At 46.4% G+C, this 24458-nt stretch overlaps 1 protein-coding gene across 1 annotated transcript in view; it reads right to left on the bottom strand.

Moving 5' to 3' along the window:
* LOC144104185 (bestrophin-4-like) overlaps positions 1-24458 on the bottom strand; it is a 156671-nt gene that overhangs the window by 110991 nt on the left and 21222 nt on the right. Inside the window, exon 2 of the mRNA XM_077637051.1 lies at positions 23924-24006. Within this exon, the coding sequence (XP_077493177.1) occupies positions 23924-23994 (71 nt within the window). The 5' untranslated portion in view covers positions 23995-24006. The remainder of the gene's footprint in view (positions 1-23923; positions 24007-24458) is intronic.

Raw genomic sequence — 24458 nt, 5'->3', positions numbered from 1 at the left:
TTATTGTTTTTTTTTCCCAGACGCTGTGCTGAGAACGCCTTCGGAATTAGAGCGGCTAGGTGGCGCATCCTACTGCGCACTATCCCTCTGCACCCGAGTAATGTGGACTACATTGTCAAGGCTGCCTGCATCCTCCACAACTTCCCGACTATCCGAAATCCACAGTCGCAGACCTTGACAGACGGAAGACATATCTGGGGATGCTGTGGAAGGGTACTGGCGGCGAGGCAAGCAATGCGTGTTGGGGGAGAGCTGTGTGGAGCGTCAGTACTTCCCACTGGCTCTGACAGGTGCACGAAACTACCACACTGATGCTGCTGCGGCCAGGGAGCAGTTTGCTGCGTACCTCTGCAGCAAGGCTGGTGAAGTTCCCTGGCAGTGGCAGCAGCCAGGAATATCAAAGGAGGCAGTTGAGCAGGGTGCAAGACCAGCATTGTCATCCTAGACAGTGAAGGGTACTGTAGTGTTTAAGAGAAATGCATAGGAACTTCTTGCTACGTTAGCTTTGGCCATGCATGAAGCTGTTTGCGGCCCTATGTTCAGGAACGAACACATGACAGCACTGCACTGACCGGAAAGAAGTACAGTCAGGCCCGCTTATAACGGCCACTGGTATAATGAACGCTCACGGCAAACAAGAGTGGGGCTACTGTCAAAATATGTATTTGGGCAATGGCACTGTGTCTCAGATAAAATGCACAACCTTGGTAAGTGCTAGACTCACAGCGTCAAGAGTGAAATTTGTGTACACCGGCGATTTTGTGAGGCTTGCGCAGCGGATTGACACCTCTTTACGCATAATGTGCTTAGACAATCAAAAGCACGGCCTCTGTGGTGCCTGTTACAAATTCTTTCCTCGGAGTAAAGGAACTGTCTATACTCGTGAATCCCATAGCCTGTGTGAGGCACATAACCAAGCAGATGTTCCTGACCAAAATCTCGCGCATCGCAATTTCACATTGTGGCATAAATGTTGCGGTTTTGGTGTCACATCTTAAGCATATTCTAGAGCCAAAAGAAAGATGCCATAGTGCGACTTCATTCAAAAGTAAATTCATTAAAAACTTGTAGCAGCTTGACGCGCAGGTCAATCTGCTGATTCTTGTTCACGCGCTTCATCATTTTGGCCATTGAAAAAGTGGTCGTACTCGTCACGTCCGTCACAGGTCTGCAGTGCATCTGTGAGTTTTCCGACGTGTTCAGCCAGAGCATCATCAGCACATTCTCTTCTCCTCTTTCGCTTGTTCTGTGTAGGCGCTGATGACTGCAGCACTGATGCCTCTTGTTCCAGCAAGCCAACAGGTGCCTGGAGGGATGGCACGGACTGGCTTGATGCAGGTGACTCGTGGCGTGACGGCAGTGACTCGGGGCGTGATGGCAGTGGCTCGTCAGTCACCACCTCGTGCACGAGTGACGCCAGCGATGCACAGTCCAGGCACCACTCCTCAAACTCAATGATGGTCTCTAATGGCTCTGGGGCACTGTTGTGCCGGTACGCTGGCGTACTGCTTGCCCCTGGCACTCCGTTTGGACCTGGCTCCCTGGATTGCTGCCTGTTGTTTCCCGACGTCCTGTATATGAGAGTGTACATGTATATGCACCATGAAGTTGCGTGTTTCAAGTCACTGTTTGCAAGAATGTTTCGATATATGTTTAAAGAGTCTTTTTACTTTCATTCATCATTTTGAGGCCATGCAATGATCTTTTCAGAACGGACTGACCCTATTCTGGCTCATGACAGCTGTACATACTGTGGCATCCTCATATGCTGTTCCCTCTTGTGTCTTGCATACCATTTTTTGAGCATACTGTCTTGTATATTCTAGCTTTTTTGCATTTTTATCTTGTAAAGTCCTGTATACATTATTGAGAAATTTTTAAACTGCTCTAAGCCATTTGCCTACTTATGTGCGAAATTTTTTGTTTCGTGCACTGCACCGCTTCATCTTTTGGCTGCTATTGCTATGCATTACTACTACTGACCTCTTCATGAAGACTACCATAATAGTAGTATAATGGTGACACAGTGTTAGCGCTACCCTCTGAGGTTTTGGTGTGCAGTTAATGCAACAAAAGTGCTGTCATTATTCAATTGCTTGGTTGCAGGAAGACGTTCCTGTCAACTGGAAGTTATATGAAGCAAAATCTGATACATGTGAGCTACATATGCATAGTGGTGATACAAAGAACTATGTGTGGAGTTGGTGCACATTCTATGGAAAATAAAATATGCAGGTCCATTGATTGCACTTAGTAGTTGTCTCACACATTAAGCATATTATGCAGCTCCTTGGCTTGTCTATACAGTGTCTGTGTAGCTGCAGGAAATCTGCACTTTAACATGGCGCTCCTGTCTGATTGATTAAGCAGTGAGTGTTTGAGTGAATAATGGTGAACCGCTGGTAACATTGCCTATGATCCTTAGCTTAGAAGTGTGAGGGTTCAGGCTAGTGGGTAATTCACGTGCCGTTCCATAGCGCGAAACAAGGGAAGAGCACTTGTACCTTGTTTTTGTTTGGTGCCACGGAATGTCGTGTAGATCTTAGCTGTGATAGTGCAAATGATAAAAAAAAACACATTTTATCTGCAATGCAGAAAGCACATTGCAAACAGTGGTGTTCCTTTTGTACACATAAAGCGTCCAATTTTCCTAGATGAGTATGCATAAACATGGAACCTTCACGAGGCCTTTTCGGTGCACACAGTATGTTGCGCATTTGTGTTGGAGTCGCATATTAGATGTGTTAAATGCTTCCAGTCAATGCAAAGCGGTGTTAGTTTCTTTCAGTGCGCAATATATTTTGTATGTTACGTGTCATTTGCTGCGTTTCTTGGTATAACTCATATGCTACTTCTTCATTTTAACAGGATTTCACTGTGAGGGCTTTGTATTTGAAGTGTACAGGCAAGTAAGGCTGGAGGTGTTAATCTTTTTTCTGGTCATGCTGCTTTGTGATATTTTGAACATGATCTACACTTACTGCTTAAGCAGCCAAGAGTCAAGCTCTGATCATTGCATCATAAAAGTGTCGTTGCAGATTCCCAATTGTCACATTTTCTTCATTAATAATGGAGCTGATATGCCCTCAAACATTTTGAGCACTTCTGTTTGGCTGAACGTATCCACACGGCCTGCCACGTGCATTTCATGGCGAGGGAACTGTTTGAATACAATTGGTTGGCATGTTAATTCCCACAACCACATAATAGCTACAAATAAAAAATGAAATCTGTGCATTTATTTCCGCCACCTGGCATTCCTGATCATGAACTGGAATCTGAGCAACAGGGTATCCTTTTAAATAGAATAGCATGAGCTGCAGGTATGTCTTTACAAGCATCTACAAGTGTGAGATAGGACTGCGGTGAAAATGTCCAAATGGGATTCTTTATTGTCCCAGTTCAAATGGTTTATTGGTCCATTCTCTGCAGCTGCTGGAACCAGTAACTGCTGATAGCGCAAACATTTACTTGGATAAATCATCCGTGTAATATGTCAGATTGCATCCCTTTCTGACAAGCTACAAAATGTTTTTTTTTAAAGAGTTGCTTAATGACAGTAAACACACACCAAAATTTCAGGACAACAGAAGCAACCTACACTAAAATGTGTTGCCCTGCAGGACCATGCAGATCTGCCTATAGTGAGAATACGTAGCTTTAATCGTAACAGTTGAGTGCCAACAAGGCCAACAACAAAGCACGGCAATACACATAACTTACACTCACATTGGTTGAAACTTACTATGTGCTCATGCTTATATACTCCCTCATTAGGGGCATCCCACAGGTGTTAGCGGGGAACAGCTAGTTAATAAACATAGTTTTCTCACTAAATTTCAGCACTGTTTATGCAATGTACAGTATTGTGCGTTTTTATCGCTGACACTTTCAAAAATTTCCCCGCCTCAACCGCTGGCTCGTTTGCGGTGAAACTGCACACAGAGCTTGCGTATTATGGTAACTTTTGTATCGTAGCAAGTTTGACAATGGTACTTACTTAGTTCTGGCGCACATGATGCGAAAACGTAAGCGTCTACGAGAGATCAGCGAGCCAAAACCCGCAGACGACGCTTTTTCGCTGAAGGGCGGCAGTGGCGCCATCTGTTTTGAGCAGTGGAAACCGTCACGGCAAGGCCGCCGAGGCGAGCATTGCAAACAATATTCTTTAAAAGGTATAGCCTCGTTAAATCATTTGTTCTGATATTTTCCCGCTTAATTGGTCGAAAATGTGGTAAGCGCTTCAGTAGAAGCAGACGAAACGACAGGAACGGCATATTCAAACGGCCCGCGCTTCTTGCAACGCTCTCCTCGACGGCCTTGTGGTGACGCTTTGCGCTACCGCAAACAGATGGCGCCACTGCCGCCCTTCAGCGAAAAGGCGTCGTCTGCGGGTTTTGGCTCGCCGATCTTTCGTAGACGCTTACGTTTTCGCATAATGTGCGCCTGAACTAAGTAAGTACCATTGTCAAACTTGCTACGATACAAAAGTTACTATAATACGCAAGCTCTGTGTGCAGTTTCACCGCAAACGAACCAGCGGTTGAGGCGGGGAAATTTTTGAAAGTGTCAGCGATAAAAACGCACAATACTGTATAGGAGGTATTCACTGAGGCCGCGCTACCAGACGGCGCGAGCGTCGCCGCGGCAAACGCGCCATGTTTGCGGTCGTTTCACGAAAGCTCGCGCAGTGTCACGGTACGCCATGAGGTATCCGGCCTGAATTGTTAGTGAACCGTAACATCTTTGCACGTTGTTAAATGCGACAACGTCCACTTTTCTTTGTGGAACGCTTAATTGTGCATCAAGTTTGCAGCAGAATTCTGTGCCGTAATTTAACCGAGCTGCGTGCCGCAACTCGGCAGCAAAACTGGCCGGCTGCATTGCACGCAAGAATGTACACGACTTGCCGCTTTTAATATCAGTTCATAACTGTCAGCTACTCATGCAGGACACATGGTGGATAACACAGCACATGATTGATTACCCACATTCCTAAACGGACGCTGCAGAAAATCATATTTCCAGCGGCTGCAGTCCGCGAACTGCCGAAGCCTCATTGTTTCAGCAAAAACGCATATTGCGCCATAGCTGGTTTATTTACGCGATAAAATGGTCAAGCAAATACTGTCATGCACTCGCAGCACGAATGGCTGACATAACAAGAATGTTTTGCAGGTTTTATTGTAGAAACGTAGCGTTGCTTCCAGCGCACAAGACCTGGAATCTGTAGGCCGGTTCGCCGCAACGCGATGTGCAGCGATTCCGCTACATTCAGTAGTAACACGTCACTTTCAGAAGACAGAGATGACAAGTTAAGCTAGCTAACCAAACAGACACGTTTAACTACTCACCTAGGTGAAAAACGGCACTTCGGCCGTCGGCACCCTCAGCACGGATGTGGGGCCCGGGTCGACCGCTTGTCAAGCAGTTGCACACTCTCATAGATTTGCATGCTTTAATTCCTGGACCTGTCGGCGAAATTACGCCGTGCACAAGGCAGACCTTAATATGGGTGAATTCAACGCACGACAGCCGTCTTGTAGTACGTCGCACACCACGCCGGCACCTGCACATTCCTACGCGTCGACGTTTTCACAAAGTGTAACATTTTCAGCGTGCCGGCTCTTTTCTGCTTCGCGTACTTCACGGCGTATCCACTCAGTCACACGGTGTAACCGGTCGGACAGAAATGATTTGCGGCGAGACGCTAAATACACTCACATTTCACACATCACAAGCCAGGTAAATGCTGCGGCTGCCGCGCGCGCGACCACCAACATGGCGAATGCCGCGCCGGCCACTAGCGCCCCTTGCGGATGACGTCACGTGAATACCTCCTATAGCAGAAAACCTCGAAGAGCTTTTGATGAAAAAATTTTTGCGTTGAGGAACACCCTTACAACATATACAACAGAAAAAGTTGTAAATCCGACAACAAAAAGTTCAGTAGGAGCCAGTAGATCTCACTTCAGAACCAGAAGCTGCCATCAGGGACCATTTAAACCAGCAGCAAACCAGAGGCTTCCTTTTGGGACCAGTAGATTAAAGCCAAAAAATAGTTGGTGCCCTACAGGGCCTATTTCAACCAGCAGCAAACTAGAAGTCTTCCTTCTGGGACCAGATGAAACTATTAGAAAACAATCAAATTAACAGATTTTTCACCTCGGGATAAAAATAATACCTCATATAAGTTATAGAAAAACAAACACGGAAAGTAAGAATTCATCCAATAACAGTAGCGAAAATTCCACCTGTTATGTTGTGAACTTCCAACACTATATATGTACCACCAACTCGCCCGTTTGGCTATTGTGCTGAACTTTATTTCTTCTACTTCGGGCTCTATTATCTGTCCTAACCCGCACAGCGCTTGTCCTGTATTTTCTTCCACTCTGTCCGCGTCGTTGCGCTGTTTTCCACCAATATGTACCACCAACTCGCCCGTTTGGCTATTGTTCCAACACTCTCGTGGCTGAAATAAAGGCCCAGATTTCATTTTTTATGTGTGGACGTCAGTGGCATTCAAGTTGCATGAAAAGCCCAGTAAGCAACACAAGATGCTTGTTTAAAATGCCTGTTTAAGAATAGACATTACTGAGAAATTAAGCCAGCATATGAGGTCTGCGTGCATTTAAAGTGCCTGATTTTCATACACCTACCGTTAGCTCCCGCCAGTTTCACGGCGGCTCGGCGTTCTGCTTCCTCAGCGGCGCAAGCAGCAGCAAGGTGGTTGTGTCGGGCGCATTTGCACACTTTGCGTTCGATTTATGACCTGGAGCAATTGCCAACACCACGCTCAGCTGCAGCTTTGCCACAGAATATGCCGCATTTTCTTGCAACAAGTCCTGCATCAAGAACACGTTCGACGCTTCGGATGTAATCGCATCACGTCAAATAGCGCTTGCTTCACGCATGCAGCGTTCCCCACTGCAAACGACGGCACTGCTTGTGTCCCTTAAAGCGAACAGCTCGTTATGGGAATAAAAATATTGATGAACTTACGGCCTGGTGACCATCGTGTCCCTGAGGAACAACAGCTGCTCGTAATGTGCCCACACGAAGTCCGTGGGCTCGATGTCGTCCGCGCCAGCGCCGCTCTGCCGCCCCAACTCACGTGCCGTGTACAGGCGGCGGAATTTGTCGCGCAGCGATTTCCAGCGCTTTTGTACAAGGTCCACGCTTTCTGCACATTTGTAGCGCGAAAAGTTTCAAGCTCATTTCAACCATGAAGTGCTCATCATGAGCGAGGTGTATGCCTACCTGGTGCTCCCGGTAGTACATCCTGCGCCACTTCTCTCCAAAGTGCTGCTTTCACGTTCTTATTTTTATGCAGCCTGTCGCTTGCCAGCCAAAGCGAGCGCCGCCTCTCTGCAGCAGCAATGAGTAGTTCGTTATTTATAACCTCAGACATCTCCGCAGCCATAGGTGAACCAAGCGAAACCGAGGAAACGGCGCGAAAAAGTCCGTACCGGATGTTGGGAGAGCTGCGCTCTCATTGGTGCACGTCGGTCAGAAACCGGCCAGCCCCTTCCCGGCGCGGGCGCGCGCTGGGGCACAAATATTTGACATTACCAGATATCTGCGCCCTCCTCGCGCTTCGCGCATGCGCAGACCGGTTTTCCAGACGCTCGTGCGCGTAGGCGCTTCGCGTGTACGCCTCGGAATTGTCCATCGAGTTGGGGCTCCAGTCATACGGCCGCGTACACCGCCGCCATTTTCTGTCACAGACTCAACGGTCAAATTGACAGCCTCAAAACTGCGACAAAAAACTGTCAATAAGTGCCTGCATAATTAGGTGTGCAACGTCATCACTTCTGCCATATCCGTGACGTCATCATCAGGCACCCATGACGCAAAAAAGCAATATGGCCGCTGGCCACGACCGACCAATACGAGCGAGGCTTATTGACACCTTTGTGACAAGTTTTTGACAATTTTCCTAATTGACAGTTACGTAATCTAGTCCCTGGTGTCGGTCCGCCAATGCAGGACCAACGCGTACTAAGCCTCTTTGCGAAGCAGTGGTCTGAAATTTCGATGAAACCGTGTTGCCGGCATGTATTCCAGGTAAGCTGCGATGAATGTTTTTGCCAGTCACCTTTTCCTCGGGACATGACCCTAAAAATAAGATCTCGGTCAATTTATTTCTATTGTAATTGTATTTTTGAGCAAAAAATCGCTCAATATAAAGCTTAATTCGCCGATCAACCAGCTTATTTACTGACTGAATGCACTTCGGCGCTTCAAACTGAAAAGACTACTCAGTAAACATAAGACTGAATAAAAAAACAAAGAAAAGAAAGCAAAGAGCACTACTAAACAGACGACTAAGAATAGTGATCACTATATCACCATTATCAGCCAGCTGATGGCCATTGCAGAACAAAGGCCTCTCGGGCCCTGCATATTATTCCTAACTCATCTCCGGGTTTGCTGTCGGGCGCCCCCGGTTGCGTTTTTCTTCACTTTACAATCCGCCCTCCTATGTCAATGCGTGTTCGACGAACTGCCCATCCATCTCAAGCACGTTCTACCGCCTAATTCCTCCTAGGATATCATTAACTTTAGATGGTGCTCTCATCTGCATTATAGTTATCCCTTTAATTTTTTTTTTCTCTCCGTAGGACGCTGAGCTGCTCTCAGTATATTTTCCATCTTCGCTGTAAGCGCCCATGCTAAGGCGCCATCAGTGAGTACGGGCTGTTGCATACATTTTCTTTTTTCGAGAAATATCGGTAATCTGCTCGTCGTCAGCTGGCAGCGCACTCTGTTGCCCTCCAAGGTATTACTATTCTCACAATTTTTGTTTTTATGACCCAGACTCTCGGCCACTGTAGGCATAAATCACGCTCACCAGGAATCGCGTACACTGACGACGTTTCTCGAATCAACAGATGATCCTCTTTGATTTATAGCGACCGCTTGATAAGAACATGAAACGCCATTCTTTTTCCCCTTGTCTTTTTTTCACAGCATAATGACAACGATCTGAACTACTTTTGTGAAGCCGAGACAGACCTCATCTTGATTCTGGGAACTTCAGATCCTGTCGAAGTATTTATTTGTTTGTTTATTTGTTTATTTATTTGTTTGTTTGTGTATTTATTTATTATTTGTTTATTTATTTATTTCAAGATACTGCAGGCCGGTGTGGCCCAAGCAGGAGGGGCACACAACAACAATCACACCTTGGTTTAGGTGGCTGATATCCCGCAATATAACAAACGAGCATTTACCAAGCAGGAATAACTCTATTTCGTCAGCATCAATTGACTTGCTCTTAGTCAACTAAAGAAGCGGTAAAATTACATCAGGTAGCATGCACGACCGTAGTGGCCACTTTCTGTTTTTTTGCACGTATGAATGAAAATGAAAGCCAGGAAATCGTAAATCAGAATATAACTAGCACATTCTTCCGCCTCAGTTACATCAAAATGTACTATAACGCTATCATAACGTATTTCTTTTCTCCACATGCCGAAGTCTAACTCGCGTATAGATTAGAGTAACAGACGTCTCTGTGTCATTGCTGGGCTCGTATGCAACAAATTACGACAAAAAGAAAGAGCACGTAAGAGTATTAAGGTCTAGTGTAAGTAACCATCTGCGCACTCTAGATGTTCCGCCTAAATTCTTGCAATACACAGTAAGATCTAAATTATTTAAAAATCTACACTCATCATTTAGCGGCACGACCACTGTTCGATTAATCCTGCTGTAGCGTGAGGCGTTTTTATCCGTAAAGTTCAAACGTTCATGATCCGGAAATGCCAGTGCATAACTGAAGAAAATTCAAAATAGTTGAAAACTATTCGTTAACACATTGCTTCTCAAAAGAACAGGAAATGTGAAGAGATGCATTTCTTTGCCAAAACAATTAGGATCATGTTCATTAAGTATTATTCATTAAGGTCCATTAGGGATCATGGATCATTAAATATAGAAGTAAACTATTCTGATATCAGGCGGGCACGAAACAGTCATCACCGAAAATTCACTTAGATTTATAGCAGTCAGAGAAATTTATAAAACAACGTGAGAAACTATGTGCAAAAATCAGACCAAGAATATCGAAAAATTGATAAACTTATGGCTTTTTTTCGCCGTGTTGATTTGGGATATAAAAAGCTCGAGTGAACAATAAATCCATCTTCCATCGAGAGGGCGCTCAGGATATGCCGATAAGAAGTTGACGAAACAAGGTTTGTAATTGAGAGAGTCCCCGCTTTTAAGGATAAGGAACGGATCTTTGCAGCTGCGTTAAATCCCAAGGGAAGTGGCTTTTCAATTAGCGAAGGTTATTCAAAACACGCGTTCGGTCAGCCAAGAAACCGCCTGAGTAGCTGCTAGACTGAGCGCAACGCGAAGTTCACGATAAACCCTTTCAGGCTGCTTCTCTTGAGAAATTTTATTTTTCTGCCCAAGCAGTTCATGTAGGCTACATGGAAGATTAACTACCCCGGTTTGCAATGGGGAACGCCAACGGCAATTGTTTTAGGGTTACCTTGAAATATGGTACAGTGTGTCACCCAAGGTTGGAAACTAATTTCAAAACACCGAAATTTGTCTCATTCAGGACACCGAAAAAATTCAGGACAAAGTTGATGATCTGAAAAATCGCTCAAGGCGATCGAACACGTTGTTTCTTTTTTTGGCATCAATGATTCTGATCCATCTGAGCCTTGGGATTACTCGGAGAGGTATGTAAGAGAATTTTGTTCAGAAGAACGTGGAATTACTGTCACTTCCGTTGCCAGAGCTCACCGCCTGGGCATCTTTCGACTGACAAGAAACGTCCCATTATTGCCAAATCTTATAATGAGAAATAAGTCGAATCTGTCATTAGTCTTGGCTACAAACTTATGAACACAAGTTTCAGCATATCACGCGACTACTCTGAGGCTGTTCGTGATAAGCGCCGTAAACTGTGGCAGTTTTCTAAGGCGATAAAGAAGGAGGGGGGCCAGATTCTTATGCATTTTAATAAGCTTCATGTAAACGACGACGTTTATCTTAGGGACACTACTGGCAATCTGGCGGCGCGTCTAACTGAGCCTTCTGCAGATTGACAACATTCAAATCATCATGGTACTTCCGATCGTGCACTGCCAATCTTGCCGGGACCGAAGTGTTTAGACATTTGCTTCCTATGTACCAACATCAGAAGCGTTACAGCGAAAAGTGATGCCCTCTCCTCCCTTATCGACTCCTCTGGAACCTCGTTAATAGCATTAACTGAAACGTGCCTAACGGATTATATCTCGGACGATGACATCCTTTCATGCGAGTCGTATTTTAAATTTTTTCGGTGCAACAGAAAGAACAAGAGGAGATGGTGTGCTTATTGCGATTAAGCAAGAGCTGGTTTCGATACCAATAGCTGCTTCTACTTTTCTCTAGTGTGCATTCGTCTCTTTGAAATGCACTTCTACAAACATTATTGCCGGTGTGTTGTATCGTCCACACGACCTGTGTAATGGAGTAGAACGTTATTGCGGGCTATTTGGTTCATTGCAGAAAAAGGGTTAGTACTAAGTGAATTAGGCACGACAGGAGAACAGGAACAAACACGACAACACAGGCGCAGACTTCCAACTGTTTATTCGAGACCGAAAGGCAAACGCTATATAAGGGATGAACCTTAGCACATTACCATCACTGTCATTCACACAAATCCTGATTCAAATCTAGACCACATTAATCAAATTGTTACATTGCACAAGGGCCAATAAACCACGACAGAGTACTCAGTCAGCATGTCCCCAGACACTCCATGTCAAGAAAATGAAAAATGAAAAAAGTAAGCAACCTAACAATCAACTTGAGTAAAGAGAGTGAAAAATACGCGAAATGAGAATGCAGGTGATCCAACAGACAACAAGAGTAAAAACTATGAAAACGAGACAAAAACATGATGTGACATATGTAAGAACCGACATGAGAGCATGGAAACAACAAAGAACATGTGTAAAGGTGAAGATTAAAAGCAGATAAAAGAGTGGAATGAGGCATAGAAAAACAAACATGACATGGACGGCAAAAAAGAACAATTGTAAAGGTGAGCATAAAACCTGATAAAATTACATTTTCGGCCTTGCTTGGGGTACATACATCAAGGAACAAAATGAGGAAAAATGAAACAATTATATGTGGCCTTCTAAAAACGCGATTTCGCTCACTGAAAGCAAAATATACAGTAGAGTGCTGACACATTTTTCACGTGTTATTTGTTGCTTCTTTGCTCTCATGCTGGTTTTTCCTAATGTCACATCATGTTTTTGTCTCGTTTTCATAGTTTTTACTCTTGTTGTCTGTTGGATCACCTGCATTCTCATTTCGCGTATTTTGCACCCTCTATACTCAGGTTGATTGTTAGGTTGCTTACTTTTTTTTTTTTTTTTTGACATGGAGTGTCTGGGGAAATGCTGACTGAGTACTCTGTCGTTGTTTATCGGCCCTTCTGCAATGTAACAATTTGATTAATGTGGTCAAGATTTCAATCAGGACATGTGTGAATGACAATTATGATTATGTGCTAAGATTCATCCATTTTATAGCTTTTGCCTTTCGGTCTCGAATAAACAGTTGGAAATCTACGCCTGTGTTGTCGTGTTTGTTCCTGTTCTCCTGTCGTGTCTAATTCGCGCAGTACTAACCTTTTTTCTGTATGATGGCTTTGCAGATGAATTTTGTCGCTTCATTACTGACCGATGTGCGTACGCGTTTTCCAAATTCTGTCCTAATTATGTTTGGTGGCTTTAATTTCCCAGGTATCAATTGGGAAACACTATCTGTTTCTCCTAGTGACAAGGATGCGCACGCTTTCCTAGAAACTTGTGTTGACTTTAATCTAACTAAGCTCATTACAAAGCCCACGTGATCCTCAGGTACCACTGCAAACATTCTCGACTTGATTCTAACTAATAATCCCGATGCTTGTTCTAAAATATTTCACCTTAATGGTCTTTGTGACCATGACATTATTACTGGGTGCATCAATTACAGAATTATCGACAGAAAAACTATCACCAAGCTGAGCAGGTGTTATAGCGGAGCTAATTTTGACCGAATGAATCATGATTTAACCTCTTTTTCTAGAAAGTTCTTGGTTGAATCTACATTCCGTTCCATTGAACAGAACTGGATACTGTTTAAATATACCCTAATTAACCTCATTATAAAATACATACCGGTTATCAAAATTAAGTGCAGCAAAAGTGCACCCTGGTCCAACGGGCGGCTGCGAAGAGCTAATAATAAGAAAAAAATGCTTGTATCAGCAGGCGTTTGCTAACAACCTATTAAACACATAAAAAATGCAAAAAGTGATAAATATTACGAGAAAATGCTTAAAGCTACCCGTCTCCAGTTTTATAGTGACGTTTTGCCCACCATGCTGTCTAATAGCCCCCGTAGGTTTTGGCGCGTAATTAACCCTCATTCGCACCATGCTTCTTTCTTGACAAGTTCTAATGGTGACCAGCTGGACGATGCGCATTGTGCTCAGCTCTTTAACAACGCTTTCCCATCTGTTTTCACTCAAGAAGTCATCACCACCTCTCCAGTTCTCTACTCATTTCATGAGTTTTCTATGCCCCCAATAGTCAATAGTGAAGATGGTATTCTTTCGTTGTTAAGTAATCTTAAAGCTACCACAAGCGCGGATCCGCTGGGCATTAAAACAAACTACTAAAAAACATATCTCAGGGTATTTTTCAAGTCTTGTCTGGACATTTCTCTCAGTCTTTATCATCTGGCTCCATCCCTCACGACTGGCGTGTAGCCAAAGTAACACGTATTTTCAGATCTGGCATCCGCTCTGATCCTCTAAACTATAGACCCATTGCATTGACTTGCTCTTTCTCCAAGCTCCTTGAACTCGTTAGACACACTCAGATCATTCATTATCTTGAAGATCATAATATATCATATTTAAATATCAGCACGGTTTTCGCAAGGGATTTTCTTGCGACACCCAGCTCGCTGGATTTACTAACGACTTATTTACTTCTTTGGATGCCGGAATTCAAGTCGATGCTTTGTTTTTGGATTTTTCGGAGGCATTTGATCTAATTTCCCACCATAGACTACTTCTCAAGCTATTCCATCTCACTGTTCACTAGCAAGGACTAGTCTTCCTTTCATCTCGCGTTCAGTTCACTTCTGTTAATGGTTCTAACTCTACAATGACCCATGTCACATCTGGCGTACCCCAGGGGATTGTGCTTGGTCCCCTGCTCTTTCTAATATTTATTAATGACTTACCAAATTGCATTTCTTCCCCAATTAGACTTTGCTGACGACTGTGTTGTGTACTGAACCATTACAAATGACTCTGACCGACAAGCTTTACAAACTGACCTCGATTCTATTAACACTTGGTGCCAGTTGCGGCTTAAGACCCTAAACCCCCCTTCCGGGACAAAGCTCTTCTCCTTTACTAAAAACTCTTATCGCATCCCAACCACATACTCTCCTAATGATGTAACAGTTGAGACAGCTAACACTTACAGGTATCTAGGAGCATACCTTCCGTCAGACTTAACCTGGAGCTATCATATTTTCTTGATTCTAGCAGCTGCTAACCGTTCTCTTGGCCTCTTAAACCGTAACCTTCGACATGTTCTACGCACGTGCGTAAACTTGCTTAAATTACATTAATTCTACCTAAAATTGAGTACGCTTCAGCCATATGGAACCCAGATGAAGCCTGCATCAAAGATAACATCGAATCCTTGTAAAACCGTGCTGCTCGTTTCATTTATTCAGACTACTCACTTTTTACTAGCGTCACAGCGTTAAAAGCTCGTGCTGTATTTGAGAACCTTTCCCATCGTCGAAAACTGGCTCGCTTAACTCTTTTCCACAAAATTTACCATCATCCGTTGCTTCGCGACGATTTGTTTCACTCACCCTCAGTAGTGTTTCCATCCTTTCAAGATAAAACGCATCACAAGTCACACTTCAAGTTTTGCTAAATCATTCATACCAAAAATCATTATTGATTGTAACCGGCTGCCTTCCACAATCGCAACTGAAACGAATACGACATCATTTCATGAAGTTTTAAAAATCAAAGCGATGTGTAGCTTTCTTCTAGTTCTGTTCTGCTCACGGTAATGTGCTTGATTTTTTTTCTTTCTGTTTATCATGTTGTTTTATTTATTATTATTTTTGTTATGTTCATTTTGAGATTTGTTGTTCCGCCACATTTTTATATTTACTGATTGCGCTTTTCTTGTTTTGTTTTTTGTTCTGTTCCTCATGTTAGATGTTCCTTCTTGCATAATCATGTTTGAATTCCTACCCCCCTATGTAATACCCTCGTGAGGAGGGCCTTTAGGGATATCTAGAAATAAATAATAGAATAAATGCGCACTCCAGAATACAGGAGATCCGCCTTGTTAATTTTGAAGATGCACATGACGCTAGAAAAGCAGAAAATAAAACCGTGACGTAACCTGTCTGTGTAAAAAGAGGCGAAGACGTGGCTCACTATACTGAGAAATAGCATTCAATGGCGGCACTGCCTTGCTAAGTCACTCCGCGATAGAATGCCAAAGCATCGTCAATGACTTATACAGGCACAGCAGAACCATGTGTCAAAAAATAATATGCAGAAACGCAATGTTCAACAGTCCAGGAACGGAATAGCAACTTATTATTGGTAGCGAGGAGCTGGAAGTTACTTAGGTCACGTAGTGACCGCAGATCGGGATCACGACCGTGAAATTATTGGTTAAGAATGCGGCGAAGAGCATATGGAAGGCTCTCTCATATCATGAATGGCTGTTTAAAATGTAAGAGAAAAGTATTTAACAGCTGTATCTCGTCGGTACTCACCCATGGGGAGAAATGTGGCGGCTAACGAAAACGGGTCAAGTTAAACTGAGGACAACGCAGCCAGCTGTGGAAAGGAAAGTGACAGAAGTAACATTAAACGACAGGAAGTGGACAGAGTGGGTGAGGGAACAAACGTGGTATAATGATATCCTAGTCGAAATCAAGGAGAAGAAATCGGTTTGGGCAGGGCACGTAACGCGAAGGCAGGATTACCGGTGGTTGTTAAAAGTAACGGACTGGATTTTGATAGAAGGCAAGCGTAGTAGGGGGCGGCAGAAAGTTAGGTGGGCGGATGATATAAACAAGTTTGCGAGGATAAGGTAGCCGCAGCTAGCACAGGAGAGGGTTAATTGGAGAGACACGGGAGACGCCTTTGCCCTTCAGTGGGTGTAATATGGATGATGATGATGATGATGATGATGATGATTATGATTCACTGCGTTCGCTAGTCTACAAAAAGCCGCTGTTTTGTAGAAGAAACTTGAATTCGCCTCAAAAAGGAAATTACTGCTTAGTACACTCCCAGAATACGTAAACCAAGTGCTTGGCTTCCCGGTTCTATGACGTTGCTGTTTTGGGAAGCAGACACTTAGCCAGTTTCCAAGGCCTTCTCCACATCAGCGAGTACCACTCTAGCGTCTGCCTGACCGTAGCTTCCAGCAAACCGCCTTAACCACCCAAAAAATGACTCAATGGGGTCCGAAGAAAATCTTCTTGACAATAAAAACTTGAACACTTCATTAGGAATCAGGCACTTGATTTATTCCACGCATGATTTCGCTGTCATCACAAGTGTATGATACGTTTGCCGTTTAAGGTTAAGGCTGTGAGTCACGTTGTCGGACTGTACGGTGATGGTCAATGGCCATTTTTCCTCTTTGGGCAGCTGCAGAGCGAAGTCCCTGCTCGTATACAGCGGGGAGGTTTCCCTTTGTGCTGTTGATGTTGTTCGGGGTCGTTTGAATGTGCCAGGATTTGATTAAGAACGTTTTTGGTAATTTGTTCCTTTTCCGAGTATGCTGGTTTCGTCGAAGTTGGTTCTGTGGTCTGAGTCTGAAGTGTTCGGCTACAGGATTGCGCTCTCTTTTGCGATGTTGCGAACGTTGTTTTTATGTTGCCGAATTCTTTCTTTGAAATTTTTGGTTTCGCCGATGTAGTTTGCGTCGCAGTCGGCGCAAGGAATTTTCTAGATAATGCCTTGGGCTCTTTTTCTCCGTGGCCGATTTTGGGAACAGATAGGCAGCAGCCTCCTTTGTAGGCTTGTGTGCAAGCTGCATGGAGACCCCCTTTTCTCAGGATTCGGGCGATGGTTTCGCTTGCATTTCGGACATAAGGCAGAGTGACGTATTTTTGTGTTGGCGTTGACTGTTATGCGTTGGTTTCTTTGCAGTGAGCGCAATGCAAGTTATTCAGCTAGTGTTCTGAAACAGTGATCCGTTCCCTGTTAATGAACAGGACAGTATGCTGCGAGGCACGCAAGCACAAGATTGACTTCGAGAGAACCGTTGTGAGAACTGGAAAGAACAAAACACACAAGCAAAAATTTGGTGTCGGGGCACTCAGAGCTGCTGCCTCGATCACAATTAAATGGCGTTTATTTTCCAGGGTACGATGGAAAAGAGCGTTCCTCTTTGTTGTCGCCAAGAAATGTCTTAGGGCGAGTTGATCCTTTACGAAACAGGCAAGGCACACTGTTAAGTGGAAGCCCACAGGGCCGATGGGACCCCCCCCCCCCCCGCACCTCTTTCCAGGAGCGGTCATGCCCGGGGGGGAATCGAGGAATGTACGTCGAGGCGTGACGCCCGCGCTTAGGGTGAGAGGCGGCACTAATCCTTTCTGTCCCGACGCGTGGCAACCGGTGGATCGAATGCGCATGCAGCAAGCTGCGCATTCCACTGGGCTCGGACCAGCGAGCCCTGGGCTCCGCCCACTAGTACATACGATGCAATTGCTTTGATATTGGTCCAAATTGGGCGAGAGCTAGATTACTCAAGCTCCGCCCAATTATCGAAGGGGTTAAAACCCGCGGGAAACGACGACTTGGGACGAGCGCGCCGAGTCTCAAGCTCGGCCGTTTTTAACAGCCTTTTTTAAACAGCCTTTTTTAAGCAGCCTTTTTTTAAACAGCCTTTCTTTAAACAGCCTTTTCTTTAAACTGCCTTGTCATCACTGCCTTGTATTTCGGTCCCGTCTTTAATAAATAAGTTTTGTTCTAAGAAGTTGGAATTGCTGCCCCAACCGGCAACGTGTCGCCGGACGCCGGACGAAGACCTGAAGTACTCTTCCTACCGCTAAAGGCCGTTCCCATCGGTAGGAGGGCAGAGCGGGAAAGTTTAACTGGTGCCGTGACCAGGATCGTCTGAGCGGCTTCCTGCAGAGCGGTTGGAGGCAGTACCTTCCGGAAGATTGACGGAGCACAAAATCTTGGGGAGAAGCCCCGGGGACCAAAGTCCAGGCGAGGCCTCGGAGTCAAGGCTCCACGTCAGCGCTGAGGGGCTAGTGAGGCGAGACCGACGGAGCGAAGCGCTGCGACTTCTTCGGCGCCTGCGGCTGGCGACTTCTCTGCACCCGCGGCTGGCGACCTTGAAGGCCGGGAGGACGTGAAGGGCCTGCTTCAAGCTACAGATTCCGGCCACCCTTCTGCGCCTCAGGACGTGACTTGCTGCTGCCACGAAACAAGTACCATGACCGACCGCCCGACAACGGAGTGAGTTTCCCCATTCTCACTTTACTTGCCTCGGGAGTGCTTGAGCCGCAGGGTTAGACTTAAACAAGGCATAATGGCTACAATAGGCTGGATAGATGGGTATGAGTATGACGCTCAGCGGGCAGAAATGTCAGAGGCCGAGAGAGCCAGAGAAAAGGAGCGAGGTGACGCTATCATCCAAGAGCTCAAGCGCCAGTTAGCGATAGCGGAAGAGAAGCTAAGGCAGGAAAGGAAGCGGATGGCAGAGGAGCAACGCTCTCGGAGAGCGGCGCGTGTACTGCCGAAGACGGCACAGACACAGCCATGCCCTATCATCGTGAACGACACTGATCAAACGCTGATCAATGCGGCGATTAGAGAGGATAGCGGCAGCGGCATTCAATCGATGCTTATTGAGAGCAGTCGAGAAAAATCCCGGGTTCCTGCAGATAGTGCAGCGACAACCAGCGTCGAGGAGCCGCACGTTGTGCAGTCAACCTCAATTGTCGACACAGAAAAGCAGCCGTTTATTCCCGAGGTGGAAGTGAGCTCCACAGACGTGGCCGGCAAAAATTCGACGCATGACAAACCTGTGCAGGTCAACTCTGGCGAGGCAGCCGAGCAGGTTGTTAGCGGTGCTAATGGCACTGATGAGCGCAACGGCATGAACTGCTCGGACGGCCCGGTTGCACCGTGCGACCTTTTGTTGCCAGCTGAAGCACCAGCATGCCAGGCAGAGAGTTGCGAAAGCGGCATGTGCGTTCGCGTTCAAACGGCATGCGCAGCATTTACAACGGCGTCGGAGAAGCCCGCGCAGCTGGGTAGGCTAGGCTGTTCTGAGCCGGAAAACTCAGACTCGTTCAACGCCGCAATAAGCTTGGCTCTAGATGAGGGGAATCAAAGCAGTGACGACGGGGGATTCACCTCATGCCCTGGAAGAAGCGAAGTTACACTACCGCTGATAGAAGCGAAGCGCGACCCATGCTGCGATCTCCGTGCGGGTCTGGGCGACAGGCAGATCGAGAACATGGAGGTCTCTGATGACGAATTCATTCAGTTGGCCATGCCACGTTCTAAGAGGTTCTCTAGACCCGAGCAATTAAAGCCTTTCGCAGAGGCTTGCACCCCATATGTGCAGATAGTATTGTTCGATTTGATGCGACCAAGCAACGTGTTCGATACTGGTGGATAGAGACAAACGCCCAATGCCCGGCCTTGATCCACTCTGCCACTGCCAGGTTGCAATAACTGTGAAAACGACTTGTGGCTCGAGCACACGATGGGGCAGTGAGTGAGAGTGGGGGAACGTGAAGAGTGACTCTGAAAGTGATCGGACAGTCTCATGCCAGTGTGCTAATTGTGTCCTGTGTGAACTGTTCTCGTTGTGACAGTTAATCCGTGTGTGACGAAGAGCACCGTGTTATTATGTGTCTTGCCCTCGTCGGGATTATGTTGTGATGTACATAGAACTTCATGAAAACTGTGGTATGTTTTCTTTAACCCGAATTCATGGCAATGTTGTTGCACGTATGATTTTTCTTATGATTTTACCAGAGTGTCTGATTTGTGCTTGTCGTCCTGTAACTGAAATGTGTAACTAAGAATTGTGCTTGCGTCTGCATGCCTGAAGGTATCTTCCCTAGCATGTTTTTTCTTCTTCCAATTGTTAGTAGGATGTAGAAGGGTATTTTTTTGTGCTGGTACAGCGGCCAGTGGGGGCCCGGACCCTTTTGCTTTCGCGCGTTTTGTATGTTGTAGAAGGCCGCATTCTTGGCGCTATTGTGGGCTTCGGTATGTTGGGTGTACAGCAAGTGTCCCCCCAACATTCTTGGTGGGGAGGTGTTAAGTGGAAGCCCACAGGGCCGATGGGACCCCCCCCCCCCCCCGCACCTCTTTCCAGGAGCGGTCATGCCCGGGGGGGAATCGAGGAATGTACGTCGAGGCGTGACGCCCGCGCTTAGGGTGAGAGGCGGCACTAATCCTTTCTGTCCCGACGCGTGGCAACCGGTGGATCGAATGCGCATGCAGCAAGCTGCGCATTCCACTGGGCTCGGACCGGCGAGCCCTGGGCTCCGCCCACTAGTACATACGATGCAATTGCTTTGATATTGGTCCAAATTGGGCGAGAGCTAGATTACTCAAGCTCCGCCCAATTATCGAAGGGGTTAAAACCCGCGGGAAACGACGACTTGGGACGAGCGCGCCGAGTCTCAAGCTCGGCCGTTTTTAACAGCCTTTTTTTAAACTGCCTTTTTTAAGCAGCCTTTTTTTAAACAGCCTTTCTTTAAACAGCCTTTTCTTTAAACTGCCTTGTCATCACTGCCTTGTATTTCGGTCCCGTCTTTAATAAATAAGTTTTGTTCTAAGAAGTTGGAATTGCTGCCCCAACCGGCAACGTGTCGCCGGACGAGCGGACGAAGACCAGAAGTGCTCTTCGTACTGCTAACCGCCGTTCCCATCTGTAGGAGGGCAGGAGAAGTTTAACTCACACTTTTATTCCGCGTGGCCACCGAGGCCCCTGCAGCCGGCCGCAGCTACTTCAACCCATCCGCGCATGCCCTTCCAGCCATGGCTGGCAGTTCCGCAACACGGCACAGTCAGATGGCGCTTCAGCACCCTTCGAGCAGGCACAGAAAAAATAGAGGAGGATATGGCTAGAGACTAGAAGGCAGCCAACGTGACGCCGGTTCTTCAACAAGACCATCGTACACGTGTGTGAAATTAAAGATTTGTTTTGCTTAAGACGCTCGAACGAGTCCTGAGAGTGCATTCCAATCAGTTAGCACGGTTTCCGCTACATGTGCACACAACTAATCCAACACGTGACATTGCCGCCAGTTCGATCCGTGCTCCACTTTTCCTGGCAGGCATTTCGCGTTATTCTATATTCTGCTGTTGATAAAATTACCACTATCAGACGTTCAAGATCATACTGTCGGCTCAATGCGCGATTATTTAGAACTGCCTGAACAGCAGGTTGTTATGAACAGTATGGCTTCCGCTACCGTGCACGTGCCATTGGAGTGCTTCTAGGTTTTTCTGCACTTGGCCTGCTTTTACTGGGCCAAGTGCAGCTTATCATTACAGAGGTCAGTGTAAGCGGAAATGGCGAACGCCTTCTGTCAGTAGCCAATGGCAGGTGGCAGTCTGCCGCCCGCGCTGTGAACGACCTTCGTATGCTACCTATACGAAATTAGCAAAATACTTCGGGTATAACGAACCTTGGTATGCAACTGCGGACAGAACGAAGCGTGGCACGCCACCTCAGATATCGCCCCTTTATCACGCTAACATGGGATATAATGGGCTTTCGCACGTTACCTTGGTTATAAAGAACCTAAGTATACCACCGCGGATATATAGCGGACTTTTCTGTCTAAACCTCAGGTATAACTACCTTTCGTGCGTTAGCCGTGGATATAATTAAAGCAAGTGTGAACCAATCGACCAATCAATTTATTTAGCATTTCTTTCCCATCAGAAAGAAATGCAGGGATAAGAAAAAGCTGCTTCATAAGCAGCTTCCCAGCGGTCCTTACCCCGTTTGTTTGGCAACGGGGACAGTAGAACACAGCTGCGCCTACAGCTTTGATAGAGCACATACAGTAGAAATTGCATCATACAATAATATATATATACACACACTTATGAAGGGAGCTAACAGTCACCGAAACCAAGGTGCATAGGGGAATGTTTTTTTTATGTGCTATGCTTATCAGTGGGATATTATAGTACTTATATTAATAAATCGCTTCTACCCAATGAACATAAATACCCACGAATGCAACAGATTGGACAGCCGTCGCGATTGCACAGCTGGTATAGCACCGGACGAGTTAACTGGAGGTCGTGAGTTCGGATCCCACTGGCGACATGGTTGTTTTTCTGCTGCTTTATTAGTAACTTTCTTTAAACCAATTGATTGGCACTACAAATTAAAACAATAGGTACTTTCCCCTAAGCACCTTGGCTTCGGTGACTATATATATATTCATATACGCACAAACACAAGAGCAGTACTTATGCAGTTTGAACGGAAATAACACATGGTTTAAAGAGCATTAGAAAACCGGTAGAATACAATGCTCACTAAAGACATATGCACTTTCGACAACGTTGACAGACACAGTCAAGCTTCTTTCGTAGCCGTCGCTTCCTGGCTCTCACCCGTCGTGCACGCCTCGGAGCGGCGACGGCCTGTTGAGCTGCTGCTCGGCTACGGTGATGTTCTTCGCCCTCCCCCGCCGTGCTAGTGAGAGGGTCCGGCAGTCTGTTGGGCTCTGCCTGCAGGCCCCTTGGCGGCAAACTGAGACTCGAATGTTTACTTCGATTATTGCTTCTCGGTCGCCTCTCCACATTTTCCCCAAAACACTCCATTAAATTACATTTCGAAACAAAGGACAGCATTCACACACATGCCCATACCCTGGGGCGCAGCACTACGTCGCCCCCTTCTGTTCTCCTTTTTATTCTTGGAGCGCGCCACCAATTTCAATATCACGCACTCTCTCCGCAGTCACACGTTGCCACAAAGTTGCCGAGTCACGTGGTCGACAACAAGTGCACCGGCGAGCTGCGCGTGTCTGCAGGGCTCCAGGAATTCGGAGTCGTCGTCACACGCTTTAAACCGCCGCCGCCGCTGGTCCGAAGCTTTGCCGTCAGCGTTCGGCACCTCCCCGTGGCGCCTGTTACCGCAGCCGAGTCGCAAGCTGGTCCGGTCGCACGAAACCGCTGTGGAATGTCTCCCCTGTCTAATCCCATAGGAGACGAGGAGAGGCCCACGGGATGAGAGAGGATTCGCGTTCCCACACAAGAAAATACTGGAGAAACAATTGAGCTCCCAAGAAAGCATGTGAAGCGTACTTGCTGCGTCAACCCTGGAAATAGGGGCGGTCACTAAAGTCCTTCGTTCTGAGTGCATCAGGTAGCATTCGCTTTGCGGTGATTCCCTGCGATGCCAAAATGTCTTAGGGGTCATTGAAGGGGCAGATCCTCTGGTGGCGGCACTGTGGTAAAGTTCCTGGATATACGAGACTAGCTGTTCATGCGATTCGCGATAAAGTATCCCTTGCAGGCCTAACTGGGCGGCCGCATTAGAGTCGGAAAAAAAACGACCATTAAGGACCCCCTTGGCTAACGAACTCGCCTGGAGATAAGCAAGTTCCACGCCCGTCAAGAATGAGTTCGTTGCAGGAATGCTCCTTGGAGGACCATCTGGTTCAAGGCGAGGGTTAACACAGCTCGGAAACCCAAGGGAGGTGGACACAAGTAAGCGGTGCCGTCTTGTCCTGCTTGCTTTATCCAGTTTCGAGTCCTGTCAGCCATTATCATGAAGGTGGACGAATTCTCATGCATACATGTCCCTGTGGTGCTCTCCAGGGGAAGACCCACCTGAGCAGCAGCCTCCAGAAGCAGCCGAAGCCCCTGGACGTGGCTACCTCGGCCGTGTACGTCACCGTCATGGCGAGGACCTCCTGCGTAGCCACGGCAGCACAGAACGTCATGCAACCTAAAAAGAGAGTCAGGCAGGGGAGGTTTGACTTCCTTCCCTCACGCGCTCACCATTGTTTGGTTGAAAAGAACCGACCTCTCGACGCTTCGGAGCACTCACTCCCATGTGGCTTGAATGCAGCTACGGACAAAGTCAGCCCCCATCATCATGATCAGCCTCACTGCGCCAGCTGCGCACACAAACTTCCTAATCTACTCCGCCCACCTAACCTGCTGCCGCCCCCCTGCTACTCTTGCCTTCTCTTGGAATTCACTCCGTAAGCCTTAAGGACCAGCGGTTATCTTGCCTTCGCATCACATGACCTGCACAAGTCCATTTCTTCCTCTTGATTTCGACTAGGATGTCATTAACCCGCGTTTGTTCCCTCACCCACTCTGCCCGCTTCCGGTCTCTTAACGTTACATCTATCGTTTT

Source organism: Amblyomma americanum, chromosome 9 (assembly GCF_052857255.1).
Source record: "Amblyomma americanum isolate KBUSLIRL-KWMA chromosome 9, ASM5285725v1, whole genome shotgun sequence".
Classification (NCBI taxonomy): domain Eukaryota; kingdom Metazoa; phylum Arthropoda; class Arachnida; order Ixodida; family Ixodidae; genus Amblyomma; species Amblyomma americanum.
Note: the sequence above shows the minus strand (reverse complement) of the source record. Positions and strands in the feature narration are given on the sequence as shown.